General features: G+C 36.7%; 1 protein-coding gene across 3 annotated transcripts in view; it reads right to left on the reverse strand.

Annotated features, from left to right (window-relative positions):
* Positions 1-350: 350 nt before the first annotated feature.
* The window catches only part of LOC140237719 (proline-serine-threonine phosphatase-interacting protein 1-like), a 91,022-nt gene continuing 70,058 nt past the window's right edge, over positions 351-21,314 (reverse strand). Inside the window, exons 10-13 of one of the 3 annotated variants that reach the window (XM_072317645.1) lie at positions 19,698-19,895; positions 17,929-17,967; positions 14,652-14,746; positions 351-583 (exon numbers count right to left, since the gene is read on the reverse strand). In XM_072317645.1, coding sequence (XP_072173746.1) covers positions 419-583; positions 14,652-14,746; positions 17,929-17,967; positions 19,698-19,895 — 497 coding nt within the window. In that variant the 3' untranslated portion in view covers positions 351-418. The remainder of the gene's footprint in view (positions 584-14,651; positions 14,747-17,928; positions 17,968-19,697; positions 19,896-21,314) is intronic. The other 2 variants (XM_072317646.1, XM_072317647.1) reach the window with 2 other exon arrangements.

The raw sequence follows: 21,314 nt of genomic DNA on the forward strand, positions 1-21,314 counted from the left end.
AAAAAAAAAGTAAATATATAGCAGATCACATTTTTCAATACAAAACTAATGTGATACATCCTATACAGTCAATCACCAATATCAGAGTCTCATAACACAAGACCTATCAATCAAATTGCAAACTGAGTATGAAAGAGCAATTATTGCTTGCCATTTTAAATTGACTTTAATATCAAAATTGAATTTAAGGAACTGCAGCTGATTGCCATGTGTGTTGTCGCAGGGGTCCAGATTCGACTTGTAATATCCAGCAGTTGGATGGAGCTTTCCAACCAACTCCTGCAGTGCACAAATTATCTATGAGCACTTTAAGAAGTTGATAGTGGAGATGGGGAGGATGGGGGGGGGGGGGGGATGGGGGAAATTGGACAAGTGCGAAAGACGAGGGAGTGGGGTTGGGGCTGAGAATGGAGGGAGCTCAAATTGAAGTTATTTCCGTCGAGTCATTCACTGTGAGAACCTCTATGAACTGTGTGGGGATGACCCCGCGGCGACCCTCATGCTCAGCCGTCCACCAGTCCATGGAGTCCATATTAAGAATCTTCAGGATTTGACCAGTGGAAAGACTTAGCTCGGAGGGTCCCTGAAAGGTAGTAGAGAGGAAAGAAAGAAAGTTATAAAAAAAAATGTTATCTCTTTGTCCATCTCTCCTCCTCAAATGGACACCTTTTCCTAAAGTCACTCACATCTAGTTTAGTTTTTGGTTTTAACATGTTGCAGTAATCTAACTGCACTTCTGCTATGTACATACATGTACAATGGACTGATCAAACTTGAATTGCAGGGGCAGGGAACATTGATTACTGTTTCCATGTCAGTGAACTCCAAGAATGCTAGATTGTCAGCATTTTGCAATGTCCTCTTCTTAAGCTTGTGTGCTTGGGGAGATCAAGATTTTTTTTTCTCAATCATTAGATTGCACTGACTGCAGGAGGAATGTCCAGAAATATACCCAGAAATGCAAAAGGGAAAGCAGCCTTTTTGATTCATCTTGTATTTTATCAGGGTAAGACAAGGCAGAAAATTTGAATTAGATTAGACAGAAACGAATACCAAATAAGACAATAGATATAATTATCATTACAGCAGCATCTTGAGTATTGGTTTTTTGTCAGGATGTGGTGAAATGAATGACGTGTTGATGTCCTACCAACAAGAGGGGGCTGATGTTAATCTGGCATTGCCACTTTAATATGAACGTCACAATTGTTATTTGATATTCTTAACAAAAATTTGTCTCTTCTGGCGAAAACTAACGCTGGAAAGTCAACTTTCATCAATCAATATCCTATCACCAATCTCCATCAATAATTGATAAAAAGATATTCACTCAACTTGAAATCAATTATGACAGACTAGTCTGTTTCATGCATGAGAGTTCTGATAACATAAAACAAATAATATTTTTGCCATATCCATTTATCATATCACACGATGCATCAAATGTTCCTCATGCAAATTAAGGGGCATCTCACTTTAATAACCGTATCATAAACCATGCCATTAGGTATGCAATAATACTGCAGCAAAATAATAATAACACAAGTTATGAAATTTTTACACAAAAGAAAATGAAAGAAACGAAAAAAAAGGAGAGAAAGAACACTGTGACACTGAGACATGTATAATGCAGAAGTATTGCAATATTTTTGATGAATGAGAAATCATAGAATGTGTTAACTTAAACAAAATATAACTTTCATGTCACTTTCATGGGAACAGGGAAAACATCAATAAATAATATCTGTGAATATTTCAGGTTAACAGGAATATTTTTAAAACACAAAGGCAAATAATATCCAAAATGTATCCATTACGCTCACACTTGAAACACCATCATGAATATTCTAATCTCCCAGGATTTATAAGATTTTAGAAGAATGTTGACAAAACATTGAAACATCCTAGGTCACCACGGTGCACTATATACATACACTTCACCATGAACCTAAGAAAGAAGAATGATCTTAAAGGGATGGTACAGTTGCGGATGAGATGGGGTTCGAGGTTTCCAACTTTTTTTGATGATTACTTTTTCAGATAATGAGAAACCTTTTTCATGAAAATTGGTTCTGAAATGGCTGAGATATCTAAATCAAAGGAATCCTAATAAAAGGTGGGACCCTTTTATTAGGCTCCCTTTGTTTTACTTTATTTTTTGATATCTCAGCCATTTCAAAGCTGATTTTAATGAAATAAACTTTCAATTCCCCTTAGAATTGTAGGCTTCTTAACATTTCATAAAGTGGTTTCTAAATATCTCGCAAAAAGTTTAAAGCCGAATTCTCACCAAAACCAATACTATACCATCCCTTTAACATGCATCCTACAAAAAGGGCCCCAAGCAGCTGAACTGGAATGGTTACTCAAATTAACATAACACTGCAAACAAACAATGAAAAAAAAAAAGATCTTTCAAGAAATGCTTTTGAAATACTTCAAAAGACAGACATAAAATAAAACTAAAGAATAGAAAGTGACAGCAGAAAAAAAAGAGAGATGAGAAGACACATCACAATAAAAGGTGATATTTGTTTTGTAACAAAAAAACAAACCAAAAACAAAACAACAACATTATCTCAATGCAGCCACAATCACGGTATTGATCACAAGAGAAAAGATCACCTATGTGTAACATCATTTTGATATTACTCTTGAAGGAGTACCACACTTCGTGATACCCCTCATGTCTAAAAGATCATTAAAGTTAAGAGAAGCCTTTCCCACCCATCTTTCCCAAGCCCCACCACCATCCCTCATGTTGGGAATGAGCACCTGAGAGTATTAAGAATTTACTATATTGGAATGATGAACTTAAAGTCTATTTCCTCGAGATGCTGTGCGCAAGCCTAACATGATTCCAACGACAGATTTCCAATGTCCTGACACAAAATAAAAAAAATAAAATAAAAATACAAACACAGACAAATGAACACATGCATTATAGTGCACAAGTTACTTTGCCTACAGTTCCTTATCAAAAACAGAAACACAACATTCATCTTCTACTTAAAACAAGAAAATATTTCTCATCAACCAATGTATGACATAGATAAAGATTTGTAAGGAAGTGACATACACAAGTCTGTAAATATTCTCTCAGAATCACTCAGAATTGCTAGAGAATGTTGTACAGACAATTTCAAAATATGTCAATGCTGGGGTCTCTATAGGCTTTCATGGTTACAGGGTCACATGCACAAGAATACCCTTGATTTAAAAAGAAAAATATGTTTTATAACATTAAAAAATAATTATTATTTCCTATGTGATTTCCACAATACTCAAAATCCTGCTCCATGGATGGAAAGAATTTTGTTGAGAACATAATGTCTACAAAGTAAGTAAAAATGTTGATAAAGATTTTCGGACAAGGCAATTCTAAGTGAAACTAGCACGTCTCTCTCTTATTCACAGTGGCTGGAGGTGGAAGTTGCAGTTTGCAGCAAATCAATCAAATCATAGAATCAAGCTCTTTTGTCAGCAGTCTTGTACACTAGGCACACTTCCACAAGCATCATTATGTAATTCAGAGTTTTGTCAGTGCTCAAGCACTTACACTTTATTGATGGTTACCTCAAAGTACACTTTATTGATGGTTACCTCAAGTTTAGTCCAAGACTTGTCCAATATTTTCTGACTTTTCTAATCAATCATTTTCTATTGATAAAACAAATTCTAATGGCAAAAAAAAAAAGATTGAGAAAGATAATTTGCCACAACCTATTTAGGATGGAAGATTGAATGAATTCATGATTACTAGTAAACTGACCACTATTTCCATAAATGCAGAAGTTCTGTTTTTTCTACTTTCAGCAGTGAAAACCAAGTAGAAAAGGTGTAGCATGAGTGCTGAATTACATTGCAGCACAGAGCTGATGAATCAGTTGGTTGGGTCGGTCCTTAAAAAATAAAAAAGAAGCAAACTTGTGCAGACGAACACAAGATGAAAATTATACAAGTGCATACATTTTTCCTATGGGCTTCCTCACAACCCATTCCGAACTGCACGGTGGCATATAAAAAAATAAAAAAAATCAAAAAAAAATCTACTGTGGAAAAATTTGGAGTGTGGTGTGTGATTGGAAAGCGCCTTGTGATGTTAGTGTGTGGTGTGGTGAGCTAAGCATCTCACCCCCTTGGTCGGGCAGAGAATAATCTGCGGCCCAGTGTCATTGTCTTTGGAGAGGACTTCGGACTACCCATCTGTTGGCATGGCAACATTTAATTCACAAAAGTAACACTTTATAGTCATGGGGGAATAATAGCATATAGAAAAAAAAATGGCCAGTGTATGTCACCTCTTTCATAAGTGATAGTGATAAACTGAATAACTGCAGCTACAGCTGTACTTGTCTTGGCCATTCTGTTGTCGATGAAGCAGCCTATTTAACAGTTGGCATGATGACTGAGTTATAAACTGACATTTAATAGTAACACCAAAGGTACTACCATTAGAGGGTACGAAAATGAAACCGTTCCAGGACTATCAGATGGCTTTCATGGTTTATAAACATATCATATGTTGAAATTCCTCAATGTTTGTGGAACAGTATTTAACTTTTAAAACTATGAACAAATTCATTAAAGGTAAGGAAATAAAGGCTGTCAAATCCTAGATTATACCTTTTCTTATTCTCAAGCTGATACAAAGCACATCCATATACAACTGTACCAAAAGGAAGTTTCCCCATTCAGGTACAACTTTAATATAGATTACGTGACTGTAGAGAGGTATCAGATGAAACACTGGATGTAAGTTGGAGAAAATTAGACAATACCATTAAAAAAAAGACTTTGAACAGTCATTAAAAAAAAAAATTAAAAAAAGAAAATACAAATGAAATTCTGAATATGTTAGTAATCTCGGACATCCAAAGAGCATTTGATATGCTGCCACCAATCTCTTCCAGAACACATGGAGAGTACTATATACACTGTTGCACCTAACTTTATCATATCAGCTTGCCACATAAATGTGTACATCTCAATAAAAAAAAAGTGAAGCTTTCCAAGTTTATTTATAGCCAGGTGCCTTGGCAGGTAAATGACTGAATCACAAATTGAATCACCAATTTTTGCCCCACACAATGTTTGTATTTTGTTGTTGTTTGTTTGTTTATTTGTTTGCTTGCTTGTCTGTCAAGTTTGTTTTCAGACTCTAAATGGAGCATTCAATGGCGGTAGCACCCTAACTTCATGTTCAAAATGGGCATGTTAATAAATGCCTTCAAAATGAGCCCATTTGTTTACTATTTACACCTATTTTACACTGAATGTTTTTCTCCCTTGACAGCTCACAAAAAAATAACAACAAAAACTTGCATGATGACATGCCTCACAGTAAAGTCAATTAACCATTAGCCGATGAAAAAACAAAAACAAAAACAAAACAAAACTGTCCTGTATTTCTGTACCACTTTCAGAGATGACTTTTGCGCTTGTGTGTTTTCAAAAAACAAATGCACATGATGCACATATATGCGAGCAGAGTGCCTCGGGAGTTACATCACTTCATAAAATACGAAGGGGCAAATGCAACACATCAACCGAACAAATAAAATCATCCAGTTCCGCATCTGGTAATCTCGTGTCCTTTGATAATAAATAGCCCAGTCACAAAAGCACAAACACAAAACATTCTCAAAACAAATTTCACAAATAATTGGAAATTATACGGTACTTCACTCAAAAGAGTCCCCCCCCCCCCCCCCCCCCCCCCACTGAAAGGTGTGAGACACTGGAATAAGAAGATTACTGTTTCCTTGCTACCATTTTCAGACATACCTCACCCTCGGGACACCTCACTTCACACCGATCTGCCTTTAATAGATACACTCTTGATTACTGCTTTTGATACTAAGTAGAAAAATTATGATGATGATGAAAATGATACTCCTACTACAACCCAACTACTACTACTACTACTACTACTACTACTACTACTACTACTACTACTACTACTACTACTACTAATAATAATAATAATAATAATAATAGTAACAATAATAACAACAATAACAATAACAATAATCATAATTATTGATATTATCAATAATGATAATAATAAAAATAGTTGTAGTAGAAATAGTAGTAATAATAAACAGTAATAACAATAAAGTAATGGAACATGCATGATGCACTAAGCTCTAAAGTTTTCCAGAATATCAACCCTGATCCTGTCTTTGGAAAAGTGAGGGGAACAAAAAAAAAAAGATGGTTCATGCATGCACAATGCAATCACGTAAGACCAAAAACTGCCAAGTCCTAAAGACAGACAGCTGTGCTACAGGAGACTACATGCGTCTGAGCGCCATTCCCGCCGCCAGGCAGCATTTTGGCAGGCATGAGATGAGGGCGGACCAACCTTCACCATGGCAACAGTGCATATGTGAGTGACAGGTGACGGACGGATGAGACGGGGACAAGACAAATACAATCCTAAAAGCCACGCAGGAAATTAGTGAGCTGACAAACACAAGAAAAGAGACAGTGAATGGGTGGAAAAGTATTCTCAGACTATCACAGCACAAGAATCAGAACCTTGCATCACATCAATTTAGAGAGACCTATTTTGTACTCATCGCAACTATTTATTTATTTTTTTTTGTGTGTGTGTGTACAAGCATGTATGTCAATATGCACGTAAGTCAAATCTAATGGGAATATAATGTTAAGGCTTGTCACTTTATAACTATCATCATCATGAACACTTACACAGCACTATGTAGCCTACAATTTGAACTACTACAAATTAACGTAATTTGAAACTGTATTACTGTATTCTTTATTACTTGTTTGGTTTTGCTCACACTGCCGCTGTAATGTGACTGAAGCTGTCTTTATTACTTGTGCTGCTGCAGTGCCCCTGATACCTTTTATTTTCATATGACGATTTCATCAACGCCATTAGGAAAATGGAAGTCTCTTGTAGAGATCATTTTTCAAAGGCTCTGTAGTCAGAAACCCTTGACTTTTTCCCACCACAATCTTTAAAATACTCACTGGCAGGCTGGTGACATACTTGTCTCATATTCATAGCTATTTCCTATTTGCAGATACCATCCATTCCATACAATGAATCTTCCTGTCCTTTTCCACAGCACACAGTTTCCCCTGCTCAAGTTACACTGAAACCTGCTTCTCAAAACTAATATTATCATCTGATCATATCCTGAAATTCACAAAGAAACAAAACAAAGCAAATCAATGTTCCCCCTTGTCAACTACATTATGTTCTTCATCACCAGAGGGGAAAAAAACATTTTTTTTTTTCAGTTAAAAGGCAGTGAGATATACATCGTATTGCACTATGAGCTCTCTACGCATAATTTCTGAACAACATTGCTTCTGCACAATTCAAACACGCAGTCAACCAAATGCACTGCTCAATACAAAATGCGCAGTTTTCTCTAGTTCAGCAATAGTGAGTGCATAGACTGTGTTGTGAATATACAATTTGATGCTATGCTACACTAGCACTCTACAAATCAAACTTCACCAGGGCTGCTCAACCATTGCAAGCTATGAAACTTGATAATGTACAATAAAAAAAATATATATTTTGGGAGCAAAAACATATTTCAGATGAAAAATGGGAAACTATAATGTTCAATGAAGGCTACAACAACAACAAAAAAAAAACTGTTTTTTTTTTTTATTCAAAAACTAATTTTTCTTATTTTCTTTTTTTAAGGACAGAAAAAAAAAATGTACTGGTTGGCAGTCCTGCTACTCTAGGCACTAAATGAGCATATTTTGAAGAAGAAACTTCTTATCTTGTATATACGACTTTGATAACTTAGTTCTAATTTGTTGAGATAGGCAAAAGTTTATGCTACTGCATTGATTATACAGAGTTGAAAACTGAGGAAAAATGGCATGACAAAAAAAAAGAAAAAAAAAGAAAGATAATTTCTACAGTTTGTAGAGTTCCTGTAGTTTAAATGGTAGCCAGTGAGCAAAACTAATTAGGTCATCTACCTTTTGGTTAGTAAGCCATTTCCTAGTCTAAACTTTACTTGCAGACACTTTTTTGTTTTTGATAACAGCTTTCCATGAAATTGAGAAAGAAGTTGTAGAATATTTCCTTCTTCCTTGCACTTTTAGGAAAACCATAATTGAGAAAGAAGCAGTAAACTATTTCCCTCTTCCTTGTGGTTTTAAAGGACAAGTTCACCTTCATATACATAAGGATTGAGAGAATGTAGCAATATTAGTAGAACACATCAGTGCAAGTTTGAGGAAAATTGGACAATCCGTTCAAAAGTTACGAATATTCTAAGTATCTGCACAGTCACTACTACTACTACAGTGTAAGATGTCACATGCGTACAACTATATAAGGAAAATAAAAAGAGAATTTCACAAAACTTTACTTTTTGAATAAAGTGCACAGTTCTTTGACTTGCAACTGACGTATGTTAAGGGTAATATTATTCCCCCTGCCTTCTGAGAGAGAGAAGTTGAGTGTTCTTTCGTTATGCAAGAAAAATGGAAATATGTTGAATTTTCTTTATTCTTTCTTTATATAGTTGTACTCATGTGACATCACAAGCTATAGTAGTCTTTTCATCCAGCCGTGACTGAGCAGAAACTTCAAAAATTCATATTTTTTTTAACGGATTGTCCGATTTTGTTCAAACTCTCACTGATGTGTTCTACTAATATTGCTGCATTCACTCAACCCACATGACTATGAAGGTGAACTTGTCCTTAACTTAAGAAAACCATAATTCACACTCTGGATGTATACACTTAAGAAAACCATAATTCACACTCTGGATGTATACACACAAACAAAAAAGGGCATGAATGGTCAACTGACAAGCAAAAATGCAAAAATGCCATCCAGTGGAAACCGCTGTGGGCAGATGAGCACAATCACATTACATACAATGCAGCTGCACAACTTAACATTACCACTATGTTCCAAACTACAAACACGAAGATACTGCCAAAACCTCTATGCAGGCTACACATTTGCTTCTAGTAATGATAAGATAGACTTACCTTGCCATCTATTTCTACTACACTTGATTTTACTTCATGGCACTCACTCCTGAGAGAATTGTTTTGTGTAGGAGTTTGAAAAAAAAAAGAGAAAAAATATCAAAATGTGACGAAATGCTGAGCACATCATGCATCTAAACATAACTATCATTGCGGTAATACTCTACACATTTCACAGTTTTGTAACACAGTGCACTCCTGATTATTATAATGAACACAGTTATAACGTAATTTTTTTTATGCAACGAAGTAAAAATTCAGGTTCCCAAATTATCACATACCTTCAATAATTATACTGAATTATTAAAGTTTCTGTGCAGTCACTGCTGGATGAGAAGACTACTGCAGTTTGTGATGTCACATACATAGAATGATGTAAGGATAATATAGCGAGAATTCCACAAAATGTCATTTTCTGGAAAAAGTACACATTCTCTGACATGTTACTGATGTTTGTTAGTCATACTATCATTTCCCTTGCCTTCTGAAAGAGGCAATGATGCTTTAAAAATTCATAACTTTTTAAACAGTTTGTCTGATTTTCCTCAAATTTCACTAATGTGTTATACTAATTGCTGAATTCACTCAATCCACATGTATATTAATCTATCTACTGGTAGTAGGCTCGATATCTGCACATATTCATGTGTGCATTGCTTATATTTCTACAGAGATTAAGAATGCCACTGATACCCCTTCTACTTTTCACACCGAGCATAAATTTCCCATCACTTCAGGCATGATTCAAAACTATGACTCAAACACATGAACCATAAATCTCATCTTGATACCTTACACACTTGAAAGCAAATATTGTTATTTCTTAAGTAGGCCAAGACAATGCAGTCATTTCCATTGTTATTGAAACACAGCCTTCAGCATCATGACTAGCTTTGCAATATATCAATCTTTAACTCGAAAGAACAGATTTCATGTTCCAAGAGGGGAAAAAAAAATTAACATCTTCAGTATATCTTTATCAAACCTAGCACAAACTTTATGGTTATAGCACAATGCTCATTGGGTGAGCCCTTTATAAAAACCTGGGCCTGAAGAAAAAAGACTGGGCTTAAAGGTAGGGAATCCCATTTGCATGCCTTAAATGAAGAGTTGTATAAACACGGTGGTATGTTGAAGAGAGTATCATTTTAGAAACTCCCATAAAGTATTGAAAGTGGAAGGTAACATTTAGTACATTTTTATTGACCGTTAAGTTTTGAATTGAATTTTTTTCGGGGCTCACCGTAAATTCCAGTACATTACTAGGCTACCTTTGGAGACCCATGCACTGCATGTGTGCCCATCATGTATACATTTTGTGAATAAAGTTCATCAAAACTTACAAACATTTCTATATACATTCTTGCCACACACTCTATATGTTATTACATCAGCTCTTATACTTTTAGATTTGTGTTTATAGATTAAAAAAAAAAATACAGAAGACTGCAACAAAAAGGCTTAAGTGTGGCTGACACACAGAACTACTGATTAGTTGAGTTTTGTGCGTTATTCAAATTGTAGATAACTGTTGACTTCCAAATTTCTAAGCAGTGGCCTAAAGAAGTCCCCCGAGGTTCATATTTAATGTTTTGCTGCATTTTGGGAGTTCTGTAAAAGGTATCCCCTACCTTTAAACTATGACTGAGTATAATTTTGCATGTTTAGTTTGATTTTATTTTTTAAACATGCGACAGAAATACAAACATCAGCAGGGAGGAGAAGACATAATTAACCCATTGAGGACTGACTGACTTTGCTACAACATACATTTCCCAGACAAATGCGGGAGTATACTGGGAACTCGTCCTCAACGGGTTAAAAAAGTGTGACACGGGCGAGGTGCTCTGTCCATCCCTTAAATGCTCCTGACCAACCACTTTTATGGACTGTCCATCCTGGACTACTCTCTGTTGGTTCAGGGTACACCATCCTAATCCCAGTGGTCAGAAACAGTTAAAGTCAGTATGGCAAAGGACAGTGAATTTGTCTCAGAAGCAATGAGCTAAGTTTAAGCAAGAGATTATCAGGCAGAGGGGTGTAGGTTGAGGTGTGAATTTTCTTCAATTTGTTTCCCTCTACAGATGAAATTTGTACGATTGCAACTGCTGATCTATAATTCAACAAACAAGTCCCATGGCTCCTTTTCCCCAGACATGCTTGTTAAATCACACATCAGCAATCGTGATCTTACAAATTTCATTTGAACAGGGAGACAAACTGAAGAAAACTTACACCTCAAGCTAATTCTACTTGAAAATTATGATCTACACCTGCTAGCAAAAGTAAAGTTATGGCAAACTACTTGTACAGAACAAAATGTAAACTACTTGTACAGTACAAAATCTCATATTGACATATAAATGACATTTAAAATGTGCTTTGCATCTTTAATAGCATCCTTTTAAAAGCAATAATGAAAGTGAAAGATAAACTGGAAATCAACTTCACGATTTGAAATAATAACTTCCTGCATATGCTTCTGAGGTAAATACTGAAGTGTGAATGCAAAACCAAATAAACATACAAAAGACGTAACTGGCTGACCTACTATCAGGTCCAGTTTGGAGAAACTAGTTGGAAGCTGATTAAAGAACAACAGCCAGTTAAGGCCAAAGTGCTCGGGCGCACAAAGAGATAAAACATCTCAGTGTGTGCCTTTCCCGCTCCTGAACAATAAATTTGTCGATAGAAAAACTGCATCCATCCGACCGTGAGTCGATGGTTCTCATGCGTATCCGAAACCAAGAGTTAGATACAAAGTATTTACTTTGAGGGACATGTGAACAGCTGTCCAATTAATAAGGAGGCACATACGCCACACAGGTAAGATAAAGCTAAATGATAACAGTGTTACTAATCAACCGTTCTATTTGTCCTGTTCTGGTCGAACAATTTCATTGTGATGGCCTTTCCGTGACAGCACCATAAATCTTATTTGGTAAAGTTGCTAATTTGATATTTCTAAAAGTGGCAAATTTCTGCATGATTCTGCTTTTCCATACAGCTCATCAATAATGCCAAGTTTTGCTAAAGGTTTCACTTTTCTGTTTTTACATATTTCAAAGATTTTCTTTTAGAATTAAGATGGTAGCCTCATGAGTCAATCCATTTTTTTTCTTTTTTCTTTTTTGATAGTACTGGTACTTATTACAGATCTTAAACAGCAAATGAGTTTGTTTCACTGGTGTCAGCTCGGGAATTCCAGTGAGGCCAAATACCAATGTTGGCAAGGAGTCATCTACATGGATGTACATGTACAAAATTCTCACACTCTAATTGTCGAGTTTAAATGAAGTGGAACACGTGCACACGTATGTGTGCACATGTGTGTGTTTGTGACTGATTAATTGCAGTGGGGAAGGGGTCCTTGGAAAATGTAACAACAGGATTCCCAGTTGACCATTTCTCTCTTTTGTATTATACTTTGTAAGCTGCATCTTTGCAATACAACAAATTATGAATGAATACTACAGAACTTTAGAAAAAGAAATGTGTCACTTCATTCATGAACTAATGAAAGCCATCTTTACCTTAAAGTTAAACTTAACACTATATACTCCTACTGTCTACAGATATTATCATCATATCATCATCAGATGTTATCATCATTTCCTGGTTATTTTTCTTTGTGGACATTCCCACTATTAAAAATCATACATATGTTCTCTGACACATTTGAAAATATGCACCATATATTTCACTCATCTTACAGTAAGTGTAGTGCCATGATAATCAACCTATCGATTGTGGGCATCTTCCGCAAGACAAGACAAGTAATATCTCCAAGGACGATTCTCATGTTCACATAATTTCGATCTGCCACAACACTTATTGTGGTGTTACAAAGAGACTTGCTCTCTGGATATTGGCAGTCCCATCCTTTGCCCCAATCCAACCTTGAAACAAAATATAATAGAAAAAGCTCTAGGAAAAGTCCTTCCCCCTTTTCCCTGTCAGCTATAACTCCATTAAGCACACTGTACATGTGTCTACCTGTTGGGTGCTACAAGTGTGCTTTGCATCAAATGCTGTCTCTCTCAAAACATGTACCTTCGGCAAACTCTTCACACAAAATGTCGATGGCAGATTGAGATTTGTGGTCGCGAGAAGGTTAGAGTACACTGCAACAAATATGACAGCAGGTGACAGAATCCTATAATGCACGTCTTTATCAAATCCTTTTTCTACTAGCTAAACAGACACATATAAACACAAATACACACCACACACATACCCCGCGTTCACATTGGTCCCCGCGACGCGGGGAAAGTCCCGAGCTGTGGGACTTTCTCCTCAAAAACCATAATGTGAACGCTCGCTGGGACTTGTCCCCTCATCCCCGCGAAGCAAGTCGGGTACGGGGACAAGATTTGGAGGGGAGAGTGACCTTGGGGTGCAATTGATAGCGTCCAGCTGTGGTCATCAAATGTGCGCATGCGCTATGCCTGGATTCAAGTGGCAGAGCTCGCTCCAAGCCTCAAAATGCCCCCACAGCTCGGGGACAGATGAGATACCAAATGTGAACGGTCAGTCGTAAAAAAGATAAGATCTCTTGTGGCTGTCCCCGCGTCGCGGGGACCAATGTGAACGCGGGGATAGAGACACAAACACTCCACAATCTTACGTAATCAAATCACAGGTTATCATCATCATAGATAACCAGCGGGGGAGATCCTAAATGCACTAGTGGGTGATGAACTGACACCTGATAACTCGCAGAGCAGACCCAAGCCTGTCTAGCAGAAAGGTATTCTCATGTTAATGCAAACCTGCTATGAACTTCAATAGCATGCACCTGCTGTTGAACGTTTTCTGTATTGTTATGTATTATGTATGTAGGTCTCTGTCTATGCAAAAGATTGTATCTGATGAATAGGGGTTTCTAGAGAAAGCCCTGTGGTTTTGTAGGAGGTTTCACTACGTGATCACAGCGAACACAAGTACTGTACCCTGCAACAAGCATTCCTCTGAGTTGTAAATAGCAGATGTTATTGAACATCAACCACTAAATTGGATTTAGTTCCTTGCCATCTCAAGGTTGTACAATACTGTACGCCTACATCATTGGGCACTTCAACACTGAATGAGCTATTATTTTTGCGCACAGATGTTTTCGCGAATGAGGAGGTCACAGACATTTTCACTATACAATGTATGTTGTTTTCATAATTTCAACATGTTTTGTGACAGCCTCAATATATTCTAATCGTACCTGCTGAAACTTTTGAAACTGTAATATTGTAAACCATGTATATACACCAGATATTTCTACACATGTCCGGAAGAACAGACAGATCTACAGATATAAAAATGCTCGAGAAACAGAAGGATACATATGAAATATACAGAATAAAGAATCTTTATCAAGAGGGGAAATAAAGAAAAGCTGCTTGAGTATGACAAAAGTCCATACTCAAATTACTGAATTCTTGCATTGAGTTTTCTTTTTTAATTGCGACTGACAAATTTGTCAAACACTTGTAAGAAGCCCATACGTTCACATTTTTATGCCTTGAAACTTGGATTTGTTTGTTTTCTTAATGTATTTTATATAATTGTGTGTGTGTGTGTGTGTGTGTTTCCTTTGTACCAAGTTTCTTTCTAGATGATTAATAAAGTGAGAAGCTCTCCTTTACCTGGGCTTTATAGTCAAACCGTGCCCGGACTAAGGTTTGCATAGACCCCGCACTGGACTGGGGCGGAGGTGAATCCACGGCGGCGTAAAGTGGGTCTAGCGGGATGAGACAAGCCAAAATAATTAAAAATCAGAATGAAATGAGTGGGTTAATTTACAAAAAATCTAGGGGAGGGAGGAAAAAAAAGAGAGAAAACAAAACAAAACAAACAAAACAAAAACACAAATATATGAAGGTTAGAATCGAACAATACACAGCATTTGGGGCTAATGAGAAGTCCACAACTCACATGCACTGATGAGGACTTGATGAAAAACAAAAAAGGTTTTGTAGCCAGGGAAACAAAGAGAATAACCACAAGAAATAAAAGGATGAGATGTTTCTTGCACACATAGATCATATAGGGTACTGTTGTTAAACACAGATTATATCTCTGTTATCTGTGATTAGTATAGATGTCAAAATGGAATTAAAATAACAAGGCAAATGCAAAGATCACAGCAGTTTGACGTTACAGTATTTGATGAAAAGTTATTTATTAAAATATGCCCTTTTTACATTGCAGTAGCAAAAGGATTTTTATGTTTAAACTCAATTTTGAACAAATATTAGTGAATGTGTAGATATACCATTCATGAATACATTCAATCAAATATTCATGCATACTTTTTCACAAAAGAGGTATAAAATTGGATCAAAACAATGTTATTAATGTTTTTGCCAGCAGATCATCACAGATACATTTATTTTCAAGATTTCATTTACTATGGGAAGCAAGAGACCCGCAGTAACAGTGCTCGCTGGAACAGAACACATTGACATCATATCCCTCCACCTGAGGCAAACCATTTCAAAAACCTTGCAATATTGAAATCGATAGAGGCTCTAGCTCTGGAAACACTCTCCTATTTTTAGGTATTTGGGCCTCACCATATGGGCCCCTCGGGGAATACCACTAACATTTGTACAAACTATAATCCCCCCATTTATGATTCCTGCCAAGTTTTGTCAAAGTCTCCCCCCTTCCCCAGGTTTCAAAAAGATGATAATGTCAAAACAATGAATTAAGCTAATTTGGAGATATGTATACCATTCATACAAAATATGACCCCCTCCCCCAACTAATCATTCCTGCCAAGCTTTGTAGATGTCTAGCAACCGATAAGTGATGATAAAAATGTCAAAACTATGAAAATTATATTATTTTGCATATTTGGGCCCAATCCTAGGTGACTCCTAAATGGTAGCACCCTACTCTGTACTCTTTAGGATTCCATCTCTTCATTAAATTCTAGTCCCCAGTTATCTAAAATATTTTTTTAAAAATATTTCCCAAAGAAAATCATGAAAATTTGCTTAATTGGGATATTCAGGTCCCGCTCTGTGGGTCCCTGGGGGCCCCACCAACATTTGTACAAACTATAGTCCCCTCCCCTCATCGGTCATCAATTCCTGCCAAGCTTCGTCAAAAATCCACCCTCCAAGTTTGGAGAAGAAGATGAAAATGTGAAAGAGTTTTGCACGTATGCGAATGACAGACGGTGGATGACGTACAACACACGGTAATCAATACAGACACAGAGCAGTAAACAATAGCATTTGGCTTGCTTCGACTCACATGTGCCAAAAAAGCTTTGAACGTTTTCTTTGGATGGCATGCCAGTATATACTGTACATTCAAAGCAATGAATCAAAAAAAAAATAAAAATATGTAACAGTTGCTTGCTTGGATTTTCTGGACTTGCCATGTCTGGCTGTTAACTAAAATTAATTCCTCCACAGAGCTTTTAATGTATAGAGTAATGCCAACTGAATTTTGTGAAACCAACTGTTAATTTTTATTGTGACTAATTGCCCTCAATTGACATAAATGCACACCAACTACTTGTATTCAGTGTTTTGAGTAATAACTATAGGGTTACTATGAAAATCATGGGCATACATATTTGGGTGGGGATCAGTCACTTCAAAATGTCAAGAATCATTTATTTCAACAACTGTCTATTCATTTATCGCGACTGATTGACAAATTGCCCCTTGTCGACATAAATGAGCATTCATTTTCCATTTATTTTCCATGCCTGAATCTTGACAGAGACAATTAAATCCATCCAGAGAAAAACATTGACCACCTGCATTCATGCAGCATGATGGGGTTGCACAGCATGGTAGGGGTAACAATATGGCACCTAGAGGGAGTACTTTACATTTATTGACCATGCTGTGAATGCACATAGTTTTGCTGCTGGCAAGCAGTCCACATCCAAGTACCACCACCATTTCCATGGAAACCAAAACTTTTTTTTTTTTTTCAAAAGCGCCATTTGTCGAGATATTTTGAACATTTAATCATACCAGTCAAAACTGGAATGTGATCAGGTAAGGAATAAAACAAATCCAGCTCTGCCTCCTTTTTGTTTCAACCAATAACTGATGGTTATAGTCTGATAAAGGGACATGGTACAGTCTTTTGCTGGTCATATGAAATTAAAAAAAAAAAAATCATGATATATGCATTCCAGATGAGATTACCTTAATCACAAGAATATGTTTAGCAAAACAGCAACACATGATTATGTGCAGGCCAGCAAAGGATTCAAGAGTACTTCCCAATTTATAAATTTGAGGACATTCTCTGGTTACTGCTAAATTTGGAAAATATTTGAACTTCCTTATTCCATTATCAAGCTTGTTAGGATTTCCACTGATTCAGTCATCATGTACATTGCAGATCTTTCTTTTTTTTCATTTCCTAGCAAATTAACAAATTAATGCAATTGTTTTGGTTTAATTATATGATCCCAAACCAAACAATTGTACCTTCTCTGAGCCATCCCAATGTAATCAAAGATCTATTTTTTCATTTAATTTCTAAAGAGGGAAAGTAAAATGTCTATAAAGAAAAATTCAGGTGTGCCAAAAAAAAAAATTCAGAAATTCCTCAGCAAGGAAACATGACCACAGCAAATTTTGTCTCAGCGAGAAATCAGTTTGATTCAGACTCGTTACAATTATATATGATTACTTGTTATACCCTTGCTGGTTAGTCCACAACATCAATATGGAGGGACACAATGCAAACAATGGGAAGTGAATTCTGTGGTTAGGGTGATACTGAAGCAAGAGGGTGTAACGTGTGGTACCATCTGAACATGAACATGTCAGTCACGATGTACAAAGGTGTATTAATGTCACTGGCAATCAAAACCATGTTTGCAATAAGTATTTCAGCTTTGTTTGGGGAAATGATTCCTGGGTGCCGAGTTCCCATACTCACCAAAGTTCCTCTGTACGAGCGGATGTGGGTGTGAATGTTCTGTCACAATGTGCAACACGTTCACGTCAAATTAAGTGCAAGTTACACAACATTTTTTTTAAATAAAAATGCCAAGAAAAGTCACACTGATTATGACCACTTTGTTACTTCCCAACACTCAGAACATAATATTTATCTCAATTCACAGAAGTAGTTTGAATCAAATCCATGACAGAAATTCAGCCAAATACACAGAGGTACAATGTACAGTACCTCAAACATGCACATGCCACTGGTGTATTAACTACAATGTATCTGCTGTCTGTTGGCACATGCCACTACTTGTGCACATTTACGCGATCAAAAAGTACATACCAGTAATCCATGGACAAGATTCAAACTACCTGGTGAATTTGGGCCTTAATGTCAAGGTAAATGTCACTTGATATTACTAGTACCAGAGACTGGCTGATATGAAGAAACATTGAAATGAGCCTCAGTCAGCTGTCTCTGTTTTTGGCATGAAATACACGAAACGTCAATCTTCTTGTCTGACATGAATTACAATAATCTGGCCTCTATACACATAGTGCAAAGAAAAATGAAATGAAACAAAAGCCAACTATGCACTAAAACACACAAAAAGACTTTGAAATACAAGTGCATTCACTATCAGATGCAGTGTGTTTCTGAATAATCCAGCGTGCCTGTACCACGGAAATGTGGATTTTGTGTAAATAGGACAAAGTCAGTATCACGGCTGTGTGCAATTTTGCCATGGCAAGACAAAAAAGAGCTGTTTGTGTGCGAGGGTGTGTGTGTGTGTGTGTGTGTGTGTGTGTGTGTGAGTACTGGGGGGGGGGGTGGGTATTTTGTTGTTACACTGTCATGTGTTATTGGAGACATGAGGCATAAATACTTTGAGTGGTAGCAAAGACAAGGTGAAACAGTACACTATGTGACGGTACACTACAGGCAGCCGCCGGCAGCTTCTGGCCTTTCTATATTTTCTAATGATGGTGAACAAAGTGGAACACATCGTGCACAACATTTCAGAATACACTAACAGAAATAGATACATGTATCTACCATTCAGACTTTAATAACTGCTACAATTGATTTTCTTGATCATTACTGAAACCATTCAAATGCCAATTCAAAATTTTCTCTTTTTGACCTCTCTTTTTTTTACATGACAGAAAATCTTGAAAACATTCTTTTCATCTGCCATTGGGCAGCTGGATCAATAAACCTCCTGGATTTATTGTAGGCTAGTGCATTAGTCTCTTAATTTACTGCTGCTTTACTTTTGCAATCTTTTGAATGACTAGTATAAGCTGCTGAAGCTGTATATCTATGTCAATGGGTAGGACCATGGCCCAAGAGATGGTGAGCAGATAAATTTGTTGCCAAATAGATGGTCAAAAGATATCAACCAATATGTCCAGTTAGATGGTCCAACAGATAAGACCATGGAAAAAATGTTCACTCATGTTTCCATCTCTTCTAGGATACCGGCTCCTTGAAGTTTTATGGAGAATTCTAAAATGAACAGGTTTAAATGGTGACTTTGCAGCGATTCTGCCTTTAGTTCTTTGTCACTTTTGGTGCATATTGTTTTTAATCTCTAAGAAAGCCCACTGTTTATCACGTTTTGTTTACCATCCAAAATAATTACTTTGATAATGGTCACTAGGACTGGCAATGACCTCTGACCTGATAGTGCTTAAACTTGTCCACCCCGCCCTCAAAATCCTCCCCTAGCCAAATGCGCAAACTCCAAAATTTACCACCGTCTTGCTGCCGTGGCAACGACCGCCTGTTCCCATTGGTCACTGGATTTGGGGAGTTGCCGGGTATGGAGGGCAGGGCAGTGTGTGGGTCCCTCCGCCGCTGAGCGTCCCCTGACGGTGAGGGCATTGTTCTGCCGTTAGGTGCTGCTGCTGCCGTTTTCTGGTTGTTGTAGAAGTTCTCGTACTCAATTGGTGCTGCATGTAAGAAAGAGCATACTCTTAGCATTATATTTTGCACTCCTCCCATTTATACGTCTTTGTCTCTGCTGTCTATTATTCTTGTTATGTCGGGCAAGTTATACTCCTCTATACGCCCTGGTAGGGCGCTGAACTGTGTAATATACTTCTTAGTTGTTCTTGTCTCTTCTATTCTTAATTCGATGTAACCTTTATTTGACAATAGCAACACTGTATCATGTCTATTTGTGCGTGAATATGTGAATACATTACTGTAATCTATAATCATATACACGTGTATGTATTTATTGTGAGTTTGATCTGGCAAGCCTGGTATCGGAAGGTTTCTATCACCCTCTCTTTCTTGCTCTTTCTGTCTCTCCTATTATCCCCCTTTTCCACGAGCATCATGTTGGACCCGCTTCTTTTATTGCATTAACATATTGTATCATCGGTTGCCAAAGGGTTAAGCTTATAGCTTATTATTGGCGACCGTTCTGTATGGTAATTCATAAAACATGTACTGCAATTATGTCACAGATGTATGTGTAATCAAAATTGGTGAAATTGTAAAAACTAGCTATAATGAGTATCATATTTATATATATTATGCTTGATTATGTTGAAAAAATTGTAAATAATGCCATACGGAGAATAAATAAATCAAATCAAATCAAATCAAATCAAATATAGTAACTTGGCTTCCTTTACAGGCATCTTAAAATGGCCCCTTAGAATGTACCTAAATAATTTCTTTTTCCGACAGGCTTATTCAAAATTACTGAATTGCTCCTTATTCCCTCCCATGGAATGAAGATAATGGTATGGCTTAAAGGGATGGCATATAGTTTTGCATGAGATGGTGGATTCAAATCTTAACTTTTTGCGAGATAATTAGAAACCACTTATGAAATATAAAAGCGCATTTAATTCTCAGAGTACTTCAGAGCTGATTTGATAGAAATCAGCTTTGAAATGGCCGAGGTATCCAAAAACAAAGCACAACAAACTAATAAAAGGTGGGTCCCACCTCTTTCCTTTTGGATATCTCAGCCATACCTGAATTCAAACAAATAATGAATTTTCAAGACATTATCAATGTCAAAACGCACAGCCTGCCTTAAGTTCATTCAGTTTTTTTCTTCTTTTTTTTTTTTTTTCTAGTTACCAATTGTTGAAATAAGTCCTTTGTACTCTTGGGTGTTCTATAAACTTTTGAGTTTTCCATAATCAATTGACCCAAAGAAAGTAAGCCCTTTTGATTTCTATAATTGTATTTCATTATTATGAAATACATGCTGAGGATTATTTGATCCACATTGATCAGAACATTCATGCTGGCCTGTTCTGAGATATTCTCATTTGCGATTTTAGTTACTCCTTTATACATGTAAAAGCACTGGCTATCAATAGCATGGCGGCTGCTGAAAGCATCTG

This window comes from Diadema setosum, chromosome 14, assembly GCF_964275005.1.
Source record: "Diadema setosum chromosome 14, eeDiaSeto1, whole genome shotgun sequence".
Taxonomy (NCBI): Eukaryota; Metazoa; Echinodermata; class Echinoidea; order Diadematoida; family Diadematidae; genus Diadema; species Diadema setosum.